A 21,528-nucleotide genomic window follows, 5' to 3' on the forward strand; every position below is an offset into this window, starting at 1 on the left:
TTTTATCTTAATTTGTTATCATTTCCAAATAAAGCTGCTTGATGTTTTTTCTTAATAATTTAGTTTTATAACAAACTTTGGGAAAAGCCTGAATTTGGTAATCAATCCATGATCGATTTGTGTCTTCCCCGATAACCTCCTGGGTATACTTCTATCAGATTGCACTCTAGAAAAAAGCTTATCTTTAGTAAAGATGGGGCAATTTCAGATATGTAATTCCAGTACCTCTTCCATGTCAATTTCAAGAGCAGCCTTCACCTAGTACACCTATAACCTTTAAATAAAGAATACATGATACATTACCTGCCATCCCAGGTTATAAGTAGCCTTTGCTTTGGACAAGTATTATATATTGCCTAATATGAAACCATTTAAAGTCTTTGGCGTACATTACAGTATATCATGTTGCAATCTGGCCTTGTTTTATTTAGGGTTAGATGATCTTCTAGAATTGTATACAGGTATAGAAAATACAGAAATGCAGTCTGTAGATACTGCCCACATGTTTCTTGTAATAGATTCCAGGCTATGATGGGATTACTGCACTCTGAGAGGTACTGGAGGGAATCAGCATAACATATACTACATTGGCCAGTGTCTCTCTTTCTCGAACAACAACACAAGGAAAGACAGTTACTAGCAGACATGCCTGATAAGACAGGGAATTCATCTCCAGTTCATGTAGCGACAGTACCACAGTTCGGGTATGTGAGGAAAATAACCTGCATTGAGGAGGAGCTCTGTTTTTCCTGCAGGATCTCTGCTGTAGATGGATTTGTGCGTGGACTGAAAGCTAAATTAGGAGGATTAGAAAGAGTTATTGAGGTGATAATATCACAGGTAAATTATGTATTCCTGTGCAAACACATTGCTAATGAATTGCAGTGCTAGACATAACCTAAACAAGGCGTTGTGTAGGTCATTCGGACTGTGCCAATGTGTCTTCAACATTTCACAGAAATAAAGTGATACTGCCATGTACATATTGGTATGGGGTTATATGTTATCAATTAATAAATGTGATGCAGAAAGTAATCTTTCTACATAAGGGTTGTGAGCAAGTCAGTAAGGCGTTGGGCTACCAAGTATGGCCTATAAGACATGCTTTCTCTATGGCATGTCAGGAACTTTATGGGAAGGCAGTTCCCTACTTCCCTACTACATAGTCATTCAAGTGACGTCTGTGTGATAGTGGCCGCAAACAGTTTAGGCGTTGTTTACAATGTTCTATAAATGCTGTAGTGGGATGAGACCTAGTGACTAATGGCTATTCCATTTGGATGACATCAATACCATGCTCATCATTCCTTTGGGTGGCATATATTCACTGAATAAAGCAAAACATTGTAATTCAAGACATCACCCTTCCTGTCATGGAAGAAACACTCTAACATGACGCAAGGTTTATTACTCAATCCCATTAACATATTGGTCTTGCCTTCTAAAGGAAATACTCTACCCATTTCATGCCGGGAAAACACCCCAAACATTACTGAAGCACCAGAACCTTCACACTCAGAAAGAAACAACCTGAGCTGTGATGTGTTTTAGGTTGACTTGTAGTGTTCATTCTAGTACCCGCCATATTTGAAAACCCATGCAGTTCCACTTCCCTGCCTGGGGTGTCGCTGTCTGCTGTGGTGCTTCTAGCACATGTCTGGTTTGCATATCAGTTCTGATATACAGACCACACTGTGCTGGAAGCACCACCGCAGACAGCGACACCCCAGGCAGGGAAGAGGAACTGCATGGGTTTTCAAATATGGCGGGTGCCAGAATGAACACTAGACTTGTCCATTTTTCCAGAACTTGGTGAAGATGATGCATCATCTGACCATATCTCTTCCTCACCACTCAATAGTTTGGGCTCTATGCACCATTGAACTTGACAGTGCATTGCCAGATGTGATGAGCGGTTTATCTTCTGCAATCTCACTATGATATTCTAATCTGAGGAGTTATCAACAAGCCATTTAAGATCATCTGCTTTCCACTGCAGGTTGAAACTTGCAGCCAATTGGTATACAGTTGTTCGCTTGTCTTGCCTTGCATGGATATCACTGTCCTAGAGTACATGGTTCCATGCAATCTTGCTGATGATAATGTTTTTCCCGTGCATTCTTTTCTGATATCACCTTACTCAATATTGCTTCTAAAATTTTAGCAAGTTTAGTTGTCTTTGTCAATGTTTTTATTTTCTAAGCGTCAATACATTTAAAGCATTATTAAGCGATATACAAGAGTTAAGCAGGAGGAAACAGTCTATCTGTAAACTAATAATAATAATAATAATAATGATGATATTTATATAGTTCTTTTCTCCCAATAAGACTTAAAGTGCTTCACCATTGTCTTTACAGCTCGAAATACAAAACAAGCTTAACAATGGATGTCAGTGAAATACTTGAGTAAATAAGTAGTCTTTAGTCTATTTTTAAAGGATTCTACAGTGGGGGCTTCTCACACTGTGCGAGGAAGAGAGTTCCACAGAGTTGGAGCAGCAAAGTTGAAAGCTCAACCCCCAGATTAATTCAGGGAGATTCTGGGTACTGTTAGTAGTCCTTCTTCAGTGGATCGTAGTAATCGAGTAGGACAGTAAGGGATCAGCAGCTGCTGCAGGTACCTTGGGCCCTGGTCATGTAGGGCCTTGAAAGTGAGTAAGCCAATCTTGAAAACGATTCGCCATTTTACAGGTAGCCAGTGAAGGGCGTAGAGAATGGGAGTTATGTGGCTGGAGCAGGGCTGGTTAGTTAATAGTCTGGCGGCTGCATTTTGTACCAGCTGCAAGCAGTGCAATTCTTTTGCTGGAAGACCCAGGTAGAGAGCATTGCAGTAGTCTAGTCATCATGATATAAATGCATGTATGACTTTAGGCAGGTCTTCTGAGGGAATTAAGTGCTTGATTCTGGCTATGTTTCTCAGATGAAAGAATGAGGATTTGATTGTGGCTGACTCCTGATGTTTAAGTGTCAGGCCACTATCCAAGACAACACCAAGATTCTGCACATGTTTTTTAGTGCTGTGCCCCCCAGCTTAAGACCTGTCAGTTGGCTATGCTGCCATCTTGTCCTGTGATTTATCATCAGGACTTCTGTTTTATTAGGGTTCAGTCTCAGCCAACTGGCACTCATCCACTCCTGGAGCTCAGCTAGGCAGCCATTTAAGGTTGTTATTGTGTTATCGGTGCCTGGCACAAAGGACAGGTACAGTTGGGTATCATCTGCATTGCAGTGGTAGACCAGGCCATGACGTCTGATTATGTCACCAAGTGGAAGCTTGTATACTGCAAAAAGCATGGGAGATAGTATAGAACCCTGTGGTACACCACAAGACAACGGCACTGGTGGTGAAGAGAAAACTACTTTAAGAAAACTGCCTTTTGGCATGCCCCAAATTCAAACACATGGACACTGCTTGCCAGGTACTGCAAGGATAAAACACTTCATTGATAAACTTCTTATTGTTATTAGTCTTTCCCTTACGGTTCCTGTACTTCATCTTTGACACTACCCAAGTGAACCTCGATGACCGGGCTGTGAGATCTGCCTCACAATCTTCCTGATGCTGCTGTAGGCTAGGGATCTGATTTCTGCACCCTGCTCACCTCCGGGCAACTAAAACACCTTGTCTACATTACATACCCCGATTCCAGTACACATCTCGATGAATACGGATGAACCCCTACCCTCAGCCAAGTGCCCTAATCTAAATTGTTCTTAAATATTATTCATAATACCCTGGCCTATCCCAAATACCCTAATGATCTAAACTCCTGAGCATAACCTTAAAACTCTCCCTAGCCATAACTACTAAACCAAATACCAAAACTACACCCAAACCGCTAAATAAACCCTAAAATTCTAATGCTCAATCCACTAATCTAACCATAACCCGAATGACTAAACTAACGCTACTACCCTAACCCCTAACTCAAACCACTAAACCCACCCTAATACCCTAGATTGGGGGTGCGATATTGAAATGGTTTTAATCATGTTTATTATGCCCACACAGGCCACATAAACATTCATTAAAAGGTCACAAAACAAGAATGTTACCTCTCTGTAAAGTAACCTGAATACATTGATCATACATTGATCACTTCCGTAAATGTGTTACACTCTGGAATGAATAACATAAACAATAAAGGAAAGACATTACTCACTAGAAAAATGAGCACTTCTAAGCAACTTCTATCTTTTATCTTTGTTACTGTTGCTAAGCAACATTAATGCCTTGATATCTCATGTTGTCAGGGGAACATACCCTCTACCTACTCCCAGTTGTCTGGTCATTTTCATGTGATGTATCAGTAATGGCAATTGTTACAGAACAGTCCATAATCATTTAATGCAGGGTTGTTGTGTAGACTCAGACTGACATACATTTCTTAACACTGATTAGCTTAAATGCAGAGTGGAGACATAAAGCTAAAGTATCTGAACAAGTAAAAGATTTAGCCAAGAGAGGAATAGAGGCATCTGACTTGGTTTTTGGGTGTCGCAAGGCTTATATACACACATCTGTTAGCGTCTGTCCATATAATTATTGTTTGATGTGACAACTAATACAGTACTGCTATCATTAAAAATTATTTTGTTCTTTTTCAACCTCTCGAGTTTTCTTTCTAAGATGAACCATAAAAAGAGGAACTGAGAGGGAAGTTATAATGTCCATTTAAATACAGCCTAGAAGATAATGCTGAAAAAATTCTAGGATGGATCTATGCCTTAGTAGAAGGGGTACCACCTTTCAGCACTAAAGGCCTCCATACATTAGGCTGACTGGGTCCGATGCGGACAGGACCGCGCATTGGATCGGCTGTCACACACATGCGATTTTGGGCCGATTTCACACGATTCATCGGCCCAAAGTGCCGAAATCTGGTGAAATTGGCCCAAAATCGCATAGTGTATGAGCACCTTAAGAATTGAATTAAGGTTCCAAACTGCACCTAATCCCCAAAGATAACTTTATATATTTCCTGTCTATCAGGCTCATGTAACCAAATATGTGAGCATCTTTGACTACTTACAATGGGGCAAATTCTTAATATATCCACAGTGGTACTCCTTCTCCTAAGGTGTGGATCCATTCTGGACTTTTTCAGATTTATGGACTGTATATTTTTTATTATACCTTTCGTATTAGTTCCTGTTTTTATGGATCATATTTGAGAGGTAATTCTAGGGGACATTAAATGTTCAAAAATACTTTGAACATAAGAAACTAAAGACTGTGTCTTTGACAATATCAGTACTGTATTAGTTGTCACATAAAACTATAATTATACATGGACAGACCCTAACAGTGGAGCTCAGAGAATTGAAATCACTTATTTCCATGTTTAGTAACCAGGCCTGATAACTCATGGTGGTTCTCCTGGCTGCTCTATTTCTTGCCCAAGGGTACCACATTTTCTTTAGATAGCATCCTGTGTATTTGGGGATCACACTTGCAGTAACGAGATATGATATAATCCTTGCTTGTAGTTTATTTTCCAAATACAGCAGCCCCACAGAGATACTGAATTACAGGCATAGAATGTCCAGTAGGGGACCTGAGGTTTGCAGATGAACACAGAGATTTTCTCACAGAGCTTTCTGTAATAAATTGTAGGGTTATTTTAGTATTTTAAATGTAGCCCTAGACTATAGGTTCATATAGATACACATGGAACATGTCCTAAGCCTAAATGAATGTTGTGAAGCATCTGTAATTGGGTTGATGATAATTTTTTATAATTCTGGATCGTTAGATGCCATGTGTCACCATATACAACATTTAGAGCATGCAGGTGACATCACAGAGCACAGAGCCCACTGATTGCTCACTGTTTGCAGAGAATTGTGGTTAGAGCTTGTTGTCAGTGCAGGACGTTGCCAGTGATGCTCTGATTTATTCACTATGACATGATGGGTTTGTGATATCTTATCTGTTCAGAAGGAGCATGGTATTAAGTGGATCAGTACCTTGAGGTGTAAATAGTGGGTAACATGGCCGCTTGGGAAAGTGGCATGTGTGGCTGACATAACGTGTACGGGGTATGTTTGCTATGTAGACATATATGTGGTCACTTAAGCACCAGCGTTAGCCAGTAAGCTAACAGGAAAGCATTATCATTAACAACTGTAATTCCTGCTATTCATAGACATAATAGATTAAATAATGGGGGAATTTCCTGTTGAAGTCATGCCAGAGAAGTGCATCTGATTGGAGGCTATCCCAGTGTTGATCTCGCACCAGTAAAACCACTGTCACCACTAGTATAATGCAGTGACAAAGGAAGTGCTTCAGCTACAGGTGGCGCTAGCTGTTGGAGCAAGGCTCCAAAATATTTCTCATAGCTTGATAAATTGTCCCAGATCACATTAATAATAAGGGGGGGCTGCTGTCTGTTGCATTATATAATGCAGGAGGTATCACCAACATCTCCTACATTAGGCCTCTCTTCAACAATCATGATTCGTGTATCATGTGGAAATTGTAGTTGCCATATATTTTGCAGCAAAATAAAGAGGCACCTATGAGAGGCCTGCCAACATTGTGCAATACAGCAACTCTAATGGTAAATGGGATAACCTGTAACCTGTAGTTTTTGTAGATACATAAGCTGACTAAGGAATGGTGTATTTATGAAGGAATTGATTAATGGGGAAATGTTCGCCCAGCCGAATCTATGTGGCACCCGCCACACTTATTGGTAATGGGATCTCGCACTGAAATGTTCACTACCCCATAGGGTAGTGAGCACTTTTGTGCGAATCAGGAAGCTAATTGGCTGGGAATTGTGCAAGGTATGGTGCCATTGTCAGTGTTTAAGCGCTGTGGCAATGGCAGATCACATCCTTCACCAGCAATTTAATTCCCCGCTGTGTGACATGGGAAATATAGACACAGGTACGTTTTGTATATGCTGTATACCAAGTAGGCACAGCACTGGTAAGACACTGTATCCTGGGTGCAGTGTTTAGGGATTGGATTGCAGGTCTCCCACTTATAGACACAAATACCCCCATCACTGAGATCTGATGATTACTCCTCCTGGACATCCCAATGCAGGATATGGGTAAACTTGCTGAGGCACTGGCCCTTATTCTAGTTGACTTGGACAGATGCGTATTTCGGACGGCCACCGAGTGTTCTTAGCCCCGCCTACCGTACGGATCGCTCACACCGCCTGAATGCGGTAAGACGCCGAGCGAATGGACCGTGAGTGGATGTTTCATGCAAACACCTCCCCCATCTGTGGGAACCTCCCCCATTCTCCAATGGTCGCCGACCATCGAATGGTGGGCCGAGCGGTCAGGCAGGAAGATGGGTGAGCAGCTGATATCCGGCTTTGTCAGCTGTCCGCCCCCCACACGTGCGTCACGTCCGGATTACCATACGTATGCCCAGCGTTTTAAAGGGAAGACCCATGAAACATGGAGCGTATGCATATGGTAATGAGCCCAAACAGCCCTTCACGCCTCTCTCCACCCCCTGTTTGGATGGTTCCGTATGATCCTTTTCTGCATGGAATTCACGCTGTGTTCGGACATGCGAGGCGTTCGCACATGCGCAGAAACGCCTCTGCATGTGCACAAACACAATACATCGGCCGTCTGACTGAACACGCAGTCGTCCGACTCAATCAGAATAAGGGCCATTGTCAACCTGGGTTATTACTTCTACTGCAACTTGATGTATTTCCACTGGAAATAAATACTTCTTGCAACTTGCATCTAACCATAATGAAACAAAAAGGACAGCCTATCTTAATAGGTTCCACAAGTTTTCCTAAACATTGAACTTGTAGTATAATTTAAATAAGCCATACTTGCTTCCTCATCCCAGGAACTGTCAGACCATAAATATTTAACTATTTCATACAAGATTTCCCATGAGTACTCTCAGTTTACTCTCAGTTGTATAGTATCTCATAAATACATACAGTGCCTTCCAGATTACCAAAGCCAAAACTCCAGGTTTCTTCCTATCCAACGCCCTCTCCATTCACTCACCTTCTCATCTTCCTTTTCCACCACCGCCTATATTAACGTACAAGCAGATATATGATACTATTAGTGCTTGCAACATTTTTAACCACAAAGTAAGCAGAGCAGTTGTATTTATAATATATGCTCGGTATTATAAATTAATTGAACTACCACTGCTGAAACTTGTTATGACTTGTTTTTTTTTTAAAGCTGAAAATAAAATAAACTGTTTAAATAAATGGTTCATCCTGATTAATGGGATTCAAAATCTTTGAATATTCCATGCTAAAATGAATAGTATATCTTGTTTCTGTAATTCCCAAAGTCTATTATAATATATAATATATTAATTGTAATATACGGTACATTAAAGGTCCATACACACTGGGTGACTATGCCCAGTGTGTATGGACAGCGATGATGTCAATCATCGCTGGGGGGAAAGCCGCTCAGTGCATACACACTGAGTGGCTTTCCCCCTGCCCGGTGCCGACGGAGGGGAGGGGAGAGGACAGCTTTGCATAGCGCAGAGCTATGCAAAGCCGTCCTCAATGCCGCTCATCTGCTGGTATAACCAGCAGATGAACGGCTTTCCCAATGGTGATGCGGGAGCGCGCAGCAGTGCTCACCGCTCATTGCTGGGGCATACACACTCATTGCTGGGGCATACACACACAAATCGGCTGTTTTGAGCGGCTTTCAGCTCAAAGTCGCCCAGTGTGTATGGGCCTTAACTTAGTGTGGCAGCCCACAAAGCTTTATTCACAATCAAAAGTGACAAAGGAAAGAGGGGTCTTATCATGTAGTGCACCAGTTACTCTAGTACTCCACTATTGGAGGAAGGGGGGGGGGGGGGGGGGCTAAACTGTACACCATATTTTTAACCATAATGAGAGGTGCTACCAAGTTAAGGCTTCTAGTACCATACAGGAAAAAATAAAAATGCGGATGCTCTAAGTCAGGGGTGTCCAAACTTTTTGCGACGAGGGCCAGATTTGTTGAGGTGAAAATGTGTGGGGGCCGACCATTCAGTTTGACATTCTTTGAATCATTAATCACATCAGAATGGTCCCCCACTCTGCCCCCCTTTAGTTTATGTCCCCTAGCATGCGCCCATTCACTGTATGTCCCCAAGCCTGCCCCTTCACTGTATATTCCCCTGCCTGCCCCCATTCGCTGTATGTCCTCCACTCTGCCCCCTTCACATTATATTCCCCTGCCTGACCATCCTTCTCTGTATGTCCCCCAGCCTGCCCATCCTTCACTGTATGCCCCCATTCACTGTATGTTCCCCACTCTGCACCCTTCACATTATATTCCCCTGCCTGAACATCCTTCACTGTATGCCCCCCATTCACTGTATGTTCCCCACTTTGCACCTATTTACTCTGTCCCGTAGCTTGCCCCCCCCCCTTCTCTGAATGTCCAGGGGTTGGACGCACACTCACCCGAAAGCCGCCAAACACATTTCACTGTGTCGGCCTCCACCTCCTCACTGCTGCAGACAGCAAAGTAAAGGCATGCTCACCGGGACCCCACCTTTAGTGTCCTGTGCTGTGCATCTTGCATTTGATACTCCGCCCGCTTCTGGCTGGAGGCTGCAGGCCACTTGAAAAGATGGCACGGGCCGCAATTGGCCCCCGGGCCGGACTTTGGACATGCCTTCTCTAAGTGCTAAGAACACTGATAGTAAAAATAATTTTGATAAACTCTTACAATTAACATGGAGTGTAACTGAGGTTCTAGCGCGCATTTGCGCAAATATGTGGGCCCATCCAATGTGTCTAGGGGAACTTCATTAAATGGGTCCCTAACATTTCTAATACCAACACTCAATCATTTCTTGATTTTGGGGGTTGAAATGGGATTTGCAACGCAACAAATGTGTGTCAATTTTTATTTTTTATTTATAATATAAGTCACTGTGAGGAGTTATAAGAATTATCTCAGCAATTAAGATTTTTTTTCCTTGCTTTGTTTCATCAGACTGCTAATGATATTTTGTTCTGTACAGTTTGCATAGTATCCTCTGGTAACCACAGTTACATGACATAATGACCAGAAAGACTTTTATAATGCAGAAATGCTTCCTCTCTATTCTTCCCTTTGCCATCATATGACATGCTTTTATTAGTGTGACTCACAGCCATAATTATTTACCCTCCAGAAAGGTTTTGCAAAGGTGATAATGATTTGTTAGAGGACAGCTAAAGCCTGATACACCCTAGATGATATATCGTTCAGGATATGAATGATAATGATATAGTTTAAGATATATCATTACTAGTATGTGCTCTTAATATTGTTATCGATGCCTGCTCCCGCTGGTCGTTAATTTTATCTACTATTGATTGAACATTCAACTCAATGTTGAATATATCATCAATGACAGCATGTACAGCAGGGGCCGGGTGACGTCACTGAATATCGTTCAGTGTGTATGCACTAGATTGTTCATCCGCCGATATCGTTAATTATATTGGGAGTGCCACAAATCATCTAGTGTGTAACTGCCTTTAGAAAAAATACTATCCAATATATCCTTAAGGGGTATTTAAATTGACAGTTTAACAAAGAAAAAAATGTATTTGAGAGATAACTGATTTCTTGAAACAATGTATGGTTGTTATGCAATTTGTACTACATGTTATATATTATATTTTTTTATTTTAGGTCAATGAGGTCTGCTCCCCCACAAAATCACCAGCACCCTTCTCTCCAGAGAGCTGGTACAGGAAAGCCTATGAGGAGTCCCGAGCTGGTAGTAGGCCTGCGCCGGAGGGTGCAGGATCCATTCCAGGCTCATCTGGCACCCCATCTCCTGGTTCTGGTACTTCTTCCCCTGGCTCCTTCTCTGGGTCTCCTGGGCCTGCATCTCCTGGGATAGGCAACAGCTCTCCAGGGTCACTGGGAGGGTCTCCAGGATTTGGCACAGGATCTCCTGGTTCTGGTAGTGGCGGAGGATCATCTCCTGGATCTGATAGGGGCGTCTGGTGTGAGAATTGCAATGCACGTTTGGTAGAACTGAAGAGGCAGGCCCTTAAACTGCTGCTTCCTGGGCCCCACTCTAGTAAGGTAAGACATGAGACTTATGTAAAGAAGGCAGAGATCAAAAGCATTGATTGATAGAACATTTTTAGATGTTTTTTTAAAGTGAAAAGTAGAAAAGGATTGAAAATGTGGTATTTGTTAACTCTGATGCACAACTGGACCACCATGGAGCTGGCTAATTAGAATAGTCATGTATCATCAGGGATGCTACAGAAAGCAGCAGGTTTAGTTGGAGAAGGGTCAGTGGGAGATATACCAATCCTTATAGGTAGGGAAGTTACACATATAAACCAATAAGAGCTTGTAGATTCATCTTTGCGGCAGTCACACCAAAAAGCCTCTCTTGGCATACCAGATCCCGTGAGACTCTACTAGAGTTGTGTGTCTTTTTAGTCACAAGTATGCTGATTTATTTGATAAGCAACACTTGTATATATGTGTGCAACTGAGTCTGAATCTGCATACAAAGTGCTACAATTCAGCGTCTGTGGCTTTTTTCTATGTCAAGTTTCTATGTGCTTCATATACAGTCCCATAGATATGCAAGTGATGCATATCACATAAATCAGCATAGTCTGTTTGAGCATCATAGTTGCATTGTGTTGCATTTACAAAGCATTTTCAACAAAAAAGATTGCCAGTACGAACTGAGTTGCAATGGACCTGTCAGCTCACTCACCCCGGGCAACTCCCACTGTGTGGCACATTGAGTCTAGATGTATGAGGACACACTGTATCGGTATCTTTTTATAGAATCTGTGTGATAATTTATAGCTATAAGCATATTGATTGCTATGAGGACCTTTTCCATCATTCTTTTTGGAAGGTTTGATACACCTCCCCTTTGATCTATTCAGTAAGCCTTTATTGACCGGTAAATTGTCTAGTGTTGCTGTTTGTTTGTACCTCCATATTCAGTGATTGTATTATGTAGCCATGCAAATGATTAACAACTATAGACTCTAAATACATATCTGGGTGGTCATCTAATAATTGTTCCAGACTAGGCTTTTGGTTTTGGGAATCACATTTGCCAGCAGAAGTTGTGTTTTTGCCATACAAGGTTTTTTAAAAAGAAATGTCTTGAGTCTGTCAACTACAAATAGCTTGGGAATCAGCCAAGAAGTTGCAGGGACTCCCATGTTTCAAATTATTTAAACCTATAAATCTGTCTTGAGTGCATCATGGGCTATGATAAACCTGCCTTATAAATGTAAAGCATTTCTGATTGTATACTGTTGTGAGAAAAAGTAATTGATAGAGAGTCGGTCATCTATATTTCATTATTATTATTATTATTTTTATTATTATATTATTATTATATCTAAACTTAAAATGGATCACAGATTGATAGAACAGATGCTAATAATTCAGCATTTATTTAAAGGTTTAGCCTGATGTAAAAATCTGTACTTTTTATTGTTTACATAAATCAATGTGTTTTACTATAGGAAGATACACAGCTATGTTTTTTGTTCAAAACAATATTAATAATTGATACCTTAAAATGCATCATGTAACTACCATGGCAACCACAGTCACATTGCACACAATGTATTGAATAGAGAAGCTTTGAAACAGCCCTATTCTTAGCACTTTCATTCAGAGCACAATCCTCCATCCATCCTCCTTTTTCTGCCATCATGTACGTGGAAGGAGGGCTCAGGTGACCCTAGGGAACAAGTTTCAGTTAAGCAACGCCTCTGTGTTGTATATTGTAGACTGAAAGATTCTGTAGCTGTATTGAAGTCCATTCACACTGGGTGTTTTTGCCCAGCGTGCATGCAGACTGATGATGGGGAATATCGCTGAGTGATTTTGGCCTGTCTAAGCAATTTTCCTAGGGGTGAACGACTTTCCGTAGCACAACGCTATGAAAAAATGGCCACCCTGTCTCTCACCTGCTGGTAATACCAGTAGATGAGCGGCGGCACTGCCAGGCAATGATGCAAGAGCGCACATCAGCACTCACTGCTCGTGGCTGCCCTGTACAAACTGGATAGCTTTTGATCTGAATGCACTCAAAAGACAAAACTGAGGGGCTTTCAGCTCAAAGTCCCTCAGTATGTATGGGGCTTAACGCTCCCACACAGATATTTTGGGGGAAGATGAGACTGAGTTATTGGAGAACATCATAGAGGAGTTTCATGCTAAACAAGATCAAAGCCTTTTTTTAATAAAACAAAACTAATAAAATAGTACATAGGATTGAAGATTTAATACATTACTGGTTTCTTTTATGTCAGATCTGGGCATATTTCTAGAGCCAGAAAGCCATGACACCTAAAAATTAACTTCTGGTGCCTTTGATTTGGTAGCAAATTATGTTCAAAGATCCTGTTACCTCTTATTTATTTAATATTTATTTATTTATTTACAGTTTCTTATGTAGCGTAGAATATTCCATCACACTTTACCATTGAACTTCTTCTGAATTCTACATTATTTGTCCATCTCTTTTTTTTATATTACATTACGATCAATATATATATATTTTTTTTGAGGGACTATTGTTGTTCCACGCGCTTTACAGCATGTGCTGTAAATTCTGCCAAGAGATTATTCTGGCAACACAGCAGAGCTTGACTCCTTTTTAATGAGATAGCTGAGATGCATTAAAGCCAAAGCTGACGTCTTTTTGCTGTACAGGAAATGTGCAAGCAATAGAAAAATGTAACACAATAAGCGACCCGGGTTTTAACCAGCGATATCAAGCTGTATACAACTAGGGTATTACACTTTGTACCTAAATTGCAGATCACATGTTCAAATAATGTTGTGGTAATGTCTCATGCCATCTTATGAATTAATTTATTATAATTAGATGTACAGGGCCAATGTAATAGGGTGTGAGAATCAGAAAGTGAGAGATTTGGGGAGAGTTTTACTTTTTTTTTTTTTTAAAGCGGCAACCAATTACATGGCTAAATCAACCTGGTTTTTCAGTGTAAAGCATTTCAGCTTTAAAAACATGGGTAAACTCTCCCAAAATTTCTCACTTTCTGATTCTCACACCCTAATACATTTGATTATATGTTATATAAGTGATGTGTTAAAAAGGTCTTAAAGTGGTTGCAAATGTATACCCCATAAATGTTAAAGTCATTGTTGAAGAGAAATCTATGATTTATTCTTATAAGAATCTTAAATTGTTACATTTTTGTTTGATCCTTGTAACACTTTTGTCTTTTTACAAACACGTTCAAGAAAAAAAAAAAAAGCTAGCTAATGCTGCTTTCACATCAAAAATGCCGGGTCATACCTGGGATTGGACATGGGTTTTTCCCGGGAGGCTCATCGGGGAGTCAGGGAGGAGCGACACGATAAGCTGGTGGCTGGGAAAGAGGCCACACTAAGGTGACTTTGCTGCCTCCTCTATAGAAGCGAATGGAACCGGGTCTCTTGACCAGGGTCTGACACGGTTAGAACCCTTCTTTTTACCCGAGTTGGAGTGCCATATTGCTGGACCCAGTATTTTTCAAAGGCCCTTTCACATTGCACAGTGACCCTGGTCGACACGGCAATAACCTGGATCGGACCCGGGTTATTTGTGCGGTGCGAGAGGTATAAGTTATTTGAAGTACATGGTAGGGTAAAGATTTGGGTGTCCAGGATGTGCTGTTGCCACGGTGGGCTGCTCACATTACTGTACATTACAGTAGCTACACATTGCTAATTTTCTTGCTCATATCTATGAGGTGCAAGAGAAAATTTGCAATGCAATTGGCCATGAGTGCTTTTCCCCAACCGTTCCAGGAGGCACTTTACTGCCTTTGTGTAAACCTTAGTTCTCCATTGCATTTTTCTTACTCCTCTTGTGTACTTCCCCATAGGTGAGGTCTCGCTTGGCTCTGCCCCATTTGCCATGTAATAGAGTTAATTAATAGAAGCTCAAAGACGTAGAGAAAAGAACAGCTCAGCATAAGGCTATCTTTGCAGCTAATGGGTTAATCAGTGATGTGTAGCGTTACCATGGCTACAATCTTTATGCTGAAATCCATTTAAAGGAAAACTGCAATGAAATAAAATGTATGGTGCAATGTTCTCTGCTGTCGTACTGCCACCTCTGTTAGTGCGCGAAATAAATACACCTTTCTTATTTGTTTAATATTTAGGCTCACTTTAGTAGTAGAAAACAGCAGAATGTTCATTAGTACTAATATATTGTTTGTTTTACAATGCTGAAGGTGAGAATATTCTACAAACCAATTATACCCCTTCCTCCCACCATCAAAAGCTCTTACATAATACATTTCCAGATTCATTCAAACATATTGTAAAAAAAATAAAAAATAAAAAAGATTTCTATTATCTACTTGGAAAACATATTTTTAAAGATATTTTTAGTACATTAAACAAAAAAAATAAATTCATTATTTAAAGATTTAGGGGGGTATTCGATCCCGGGTCACAACTGTCGATCCTGCTGTGACCCTGGCCCATTTTTGTTTTGCTTGACAGCATATCGCCAGGCAGGATTCAATGTCCCGGGTGTCGATGGGCAAAAATGGTGTGTGTCTGCGTAAACGGCCGTGGATTGTTGAGATTCAGCCGTGTTTGCGACAAGTCACGGCCATTATCGACGAAATGTGCCCGACTGCTTATAAAGTCCGGCTCATTCTGTCGATCTGCCTCTTCAAAGCTGTTGGGAAAGACAGCATTGAATAGGTGCCCACCGCTTTCCCCCCATCGAAAATAGGGATTGAAAACCCCTTATTTGGAGTTGTGTGTGAGATAGATGTGTGTGGTTGATGTTGCACTGTTTTTGCTAAATACAAACTAACACCAATAAAATCTCATGGCAGAAATATACAATGCTACAGCATTGTGTACCAATAGATGATGTCAATTTTAAGTGCAAAAAATTAAGTGTTAACTACTCTACCGGATGTGCAATTACATTTGGGTTTGCATCATATCATCTGCTATCTATGTAATAATGTGTCGGGAAGAGTTATTGGCTATTACCTCTGTAAATTCTCCAGAGTTGTTCCAGATTCTCCTCTTGGTTCCTAGAATGAAGTTGACATGCCACTACAGGGTGTTCTGTGAAGCTTGTGTTTCTGAGCCGGTCTTGGTATTATGTACTAGTCAGGGTTTACAGGGATTCGGCTCTGACTGACTACTCAACAGGAATTCAACATATAAGCAATTGAGGAAAAAATAAACACAGGAGTATATTGAGCATCACAGTGTCTTTAGAATTTTGTTCATACGTATCATGTAATGAACATTCCCAAATCATGTGAGTATGCAATTGCTGGATTGTGAACAATAAGGTATTTTGAGCACAAATGTTTGTCCGACTATGGCATAGTGTTGGACTGGGGCAAGAAGAGCCCACCGGGGAAATGCACTAGTAGAGGCCCATGACTACGGGTATGCCCAGTCTCCAGAGGGGGTGTGGCCAGCTGCAACTTGGCTAGCCATTGGAGAGAGCATAGTATCAGTGGTGTAGCTAGGTGCCACGGTGTCCAGAGCAAGGGCATGTTTCGCGCCCCCCCCCCCCAATTTGTAGTAGGTGGGGCTCTTGCATGGCGAAAAGGGGCATGGCCTAACATTATACCACACACCGTAATGCCCATTGCACATTTTAGCAAACTTTGTAACACCCATTACACATAAAGCCACATGCCATAATGCCAATTACATATAAGGCCACACATGATGCCCATTACATACTATATAACAAACCGTAATGCCCATTATGCCGTAAGGCAGTATGGATGGTGTAATAGTTAGCATTACTGCCTTATAGCACTGAGGTCATGGGTTCAATTCCCACCATGGCTCTAACAGTGCGGAGTTTGTATATTCTCCCGGGGCTTGTGTGGGTTTACTTTGGGTACTCCGGTTTCCTCCCACAATCCAAAAATATACAGATAGGTTAATTGACTTCCAACAAAAATTAACCCTAAAATATCTGTGTGTGCGTGTACATGTGGTAGGGAATATAGATTGTAAGCTCCACTGGGGCAGGGACTGATGTGAATGTATATTATATACTCTGTAAAGCGCTGTGGAATATGTATGCGCTATATAAGAAACTGTTAAAAAATAAATAAATTACATACTATATAACAAACCGTAATGCCCATTACACATTTGACACATAAGTGCCACTTACCTACATGCTCATTGCTGGGAACTTCTTGCTCGATGCCAAGGGGCTTCATGCTCGATGCCAAGGGGGGACTGAAATTGCTCGTTGCCAAGGGGGGACTGAAATTGCTCGTTGCCAAGGGGGACTGAAATTGCTCATTGCCAAGGGGAACTGAAATAGTTTGCTGCCAAGGGGGGACTGAAATAGCTCGTTGCCAAGGGGGACTAAAATAGCTCCTTTTGCAGCCTGCTCCCCCACCCCCCCCAGCTAGCTCGCTCCCCGCTGTCTGCCGCTATTTTCAATTCAAGTCTCCCACTGGACCGCTTCCCAATTGGCGCTCGCAGTCCAGCAGCCACCAATGCTGCTTCTGATTGCCTGCTGGACCGCAAGCGCCTATTGGCTAGCGGTCCAGTGGGAGACTTGAATTGAAAATAGCGTTGGAGAGCCGGGCATAGCAGGGAGCAGGTAAGCTGTGCGGGCAGGGGAGTGGGCAAGCTGGGCGGGGAAGCCGGCGGCAGAGTTTGCAGTGCACGGCTCAGGCACCCTGTGATCTTTCGGCGCCCACAGCTCGTGCTCCGCCCCCTGCATAGTATATTTAAAAAAACAATACACCGTAGAAAATACACTATAGTCCTATGTTTTATAAGGTAACATGTATAATATACAATTCAAGTACACAGTCTGGCACATAAGGGAAGGTAGAGGTGAGCCTCGAGGCAGTGGGGCCCACCGGGAATTCCCCTTATGCCCCTGAAGGCCAGTCCACCCCTGTTTGTGCTCCATTCTTGCCAGTAAGTTAATTAACGGAAGTACAGGAATGTGGATGTGCAGCATCTAATGTAAAAGGTGCACTCCGCATTCCATATTTTGGAGCTGCCTCTATAAAGATCCCTCTGCACCTGCATTTGTCAAATTGTGGATATGGCTGAATGTGTATGTTGAGAGCGCTTAAATCTCCCCTTGAAGTCCTGCCAGTTACCACTTTAGCACCAACCTCTATATTAATGAAAACATAGATTTTCTGCTCCTTCCAGCTATCAAAATATTGCTTCTTAAAGTCTCACCTGCGGCTGCAAGTAATAATGTGAGCAAAGGGATATCATGGCTCCCTGTATTACATGTCACAGTTGTGTGTTGGAATATTTGTGACTTACAATGCACATGCATGAAATGTGCTTGGATGGTGCACAGGTCTCCTAAAAATAATATAATTCTGCAGGAACAAAGAGGCTCTACAGCTGCCCACTAATTAGGGAACACATCTGTAAATACACGCCTCCTTCTCATGAATTTCATTGAATCATTTGCTGGGTAAAATATTGGGGGTTATTCAGACACAAAGCTGCATTTTTTCACAAATTGACAGAACCACATTGCACTGCAGGTGGAACAAATGTAACATGTGCAGAGAGAATTAACACACTTGTCAATTTTGTCGTTTGAGCTGCTTTCAGCTTAAAAGCTGCCCAGTGTGTACAAGCCAGCGATGAGTGGGAGGCGCTGATGGCCACATCGTCGCCGGCCACCACCGCTCATCTGCTGGTATTACCAGCAGATGAGCGAAGGGGTGGACAGCTTTCTATATCTATGGAAAGTATTCCACCCTGGGGAAAATCGCTGGCCAGGGGCAAAAATCACTCAGTGCATATGAGTGGAGCGTTTTTTAAGCCGAGCGATTTTCCCCATTATCGCTGTCCATACACGCAGGGCAAAACCGTGTGGGCGGCATGCGGCATTTGGGGGACTTGCAAGGCTATTAAAAATAAAAAATGTCTTTATTGCCAAGTTCAGTAAAAACATACTAGCCTACCTTCCCGGAATGGCCGGGATGGTTCCGCAAATTGGGTCCCCCTCCCGACCCCCCAGGAAGGTGGGCAAGTCTCCCGCATACCCGTTGTATAAAATCTCGACTTTCGCAGGTCCGCGGGAAGGGGCGGGGCTAAAATAATGCGAAATTAGCCCCTTCCCGATCCATGTCATGGGGGCGGGGCTTGTTGACATCAGCCTCATCCCACCCCAGACACGTAGCATAGTCCCGCCCCGTTTCAGTTTTAAAAAGTAGGCACATATGAGTAAAAATTAATTTCTACATTATACTTAATACAAATGTGCCAGCACAGAACTGTTTTACATGCATCAGATCAGCAATAAAGTTTCATGTGAAATTATTGGTAAATGTTAGCATCTAAAGCTGGGTACACATATGTACAATCGTCGGGCCGTTCTTCCGTTCTGCGGACGAACGGCCGTTCGATTGTATATATGTGTACGCAGTCCCGATCCCTTCGTTGCGATCGATAAACGGCCAAAAACGCTCTTGGCCGTCCACGGTCGGTCGGTCGCAGGTTCTTTGCTGCTTAATATTCTTCCGACAGGACGGCTCCATATCGAAAGAAAAGTGACATGTGTACGCACGTTCGATCGATATGCAGCCCGTTCCTGCGATCATTCCTCCCAAAAGCAGCACGCCCATGTGGGTGTTGACTAGCTGCGTCATCCCTCCATCAGCGCAGCATGTAAACAACAGGAAGTCTTCTCCCCCATACTTTCCGCGCCATGCTGTTATAGAATATTTGTTGTGTGTGCATTCCTTTTGAAATAAATAATCGTTGTGTGTGCATTCCTGACAGATATAGTTATAGAAGATAGATAGATAGATAGATAGATATGTGATGTTCATTGTTCTGCATAAACACTTAACATTTATTAAGAAATACTGACAAAAAATACTGTGAACACTTTGTTTATTTGAGGTAAAACGGTGGTCGGACCTGAACAGAGTGTCACATACAGGTGCTTGCCATTAGACATTAATGCCATCGGGCATTAGCGATGGCCATTAGAACAATGCTGAAGAACCCCTTATAGTTATAATAAAAAGAGCCACTCTTTGCAGGGGGCATGATTCTGACGTGTTTGCCATCGATAGCTCCACCACAATTAGGGAAATTCCAAAGATCACGGAAATCACGTGCAATAATTTGCCACTCCTCCTTGGACGATGGAAACTGCAATATAAAAGTATATGCGTATTAATAATCTGTTGGGTTGATTTTAGACCCATCAGCCCTCCCCCATTGCAGCCTCAAAGCTATTACCCGCCTTATCAAAATTACCCCCCACCCACTGGTGTAAAAGTTTAAATTAACAGGCATTGTAAAGATATACATATAGGGTACAGGTATGTGCACAGCTATACATATGGGGGACATGTATGTAATTTCCATATTTACCTTCATGTATTTGTCCTGTAGAACTTGGACGATGGCATCACAGGTGTCTGGTATTATCAGCCCCAGCGCTTGCGATGATATTGCAGTGGTGAATCTCAGGTCGGCAAGGGTCCTGCCTGTTGCCAGGTAACGCAGCGTTGCCACCAGTCTCTGCTCTGCAGAAATAGGCCTCCTGAAATAGGTGTCCTCTCTTTCTATTAAAGGGGTAACGAGTGCCAGCAGCTCCATGAAGGTAGCGTCATCCATACGGAGATAATTCCTGAAGTCATCAGGATTGTTCTCCCGTATCTCCTGTAGCAATGGCATGTGGGAGAAGGTGTCTCTCCTTCAGAAGCCAGTCTCTGGTCCAGCAGCTCCGATTCTTGGTCCTTTTTCTTTTTTTAATAGCCTGCAATCTAATGGCCATAGCAGCCAAAATGCACGCACGAGCCTTCCTTCTCCTCAAGCTCATAATTAAATTGTTTGTAAAAAGGGCCAAATGCACCGATAGACAAACGTACGTACGTATATCCTGTACAGCTAGCAATGGATCTGAATAGTCACGGCTCTATTCACTGTACTACACGAACGATTCTTTGTTCTGTGATCACGCCTCGTTTTGGTATGCTCTTTTAATCCAGCCCATTATGATAATGTTGTGTGCATTTTTATCGTGCAAATAGCCAGAACGGGAGAGTGTGTACGGTGGTACAATCTTTTTCTTGCGATTGTTTGGACGTGAGTACATCGGACGTCGCAAGTAAAATTGTACATATGTGTACGCACAGATCGGTCATATGTTTTGGACGGCCGAACGTGTATTTGAACGGTCGCAAGAAAAATGAAATTGTACATATGTGTACCCAGCTTTAGAAGAATCATATATCATTTTGTTTGGCGAACTGATGCCCTGTCCTACAGTATATTATGCATCTATGCATCACACTGGGTTGGGATCATTGGGTCGACCACAACTAGGTCAACAAGCATTGGGTCGACACCACTAGGTCGACATGCAGGCTAAAAAAAACAGTGAAAAACCCCATGTCGACCTCTTGACTGTCAACCTAGCCCATGTCAACCTAATGGTTGTGTCAACCTAATGTCATGTCGACCTAGACCAATGTCGACCTAGATCCATGTTGACCTTAACCCATGTCGACATTGCTGCATGTCGACC

The 21,528-nt window shown here is 42.2% G+C and overlaps 1 protein-coding gene across 3 annotated transcripts in view; it reads left to right on the plus strand.

Moving 5' to 3' along the window:
- KIF26B (kinesin family member 26B) overlaps nucleotides 1-21,528 on the plus strand; it is a 345,725-nt gene that overhangs the window by 1,622 nt on the left and 322,575 nt on the right. For all 3 annotated transcript variants that reach the window (XM_083176235.1, XM_083176236.1, XM_083176237.1), the window contains one exon: nucleotides 10,656-11,057. In XM_083176235.1, the coding sequence (XP_083032361.1) occupies nucleotides 10,656-11,057 (402 nt within the window). The remainder of the gene's footprint in view (nucleotides 1-10,655; nucleotides 11,058-21,528) is intronic.

This window comes from Crinia signifera, chromosome 3 (genome assembly GCF_055691185.1).
Source record: "Crinia signifera chromosome 3, ASM5569118v1, whole genome shotgun sequence".
NCBI classification, from domain to species: domain Eukaryota; kingdom Metazoa; phylum Chordata; class Amphibia; order Anura; family Myobatrachidae; genus Crinia; species Crinia signifera.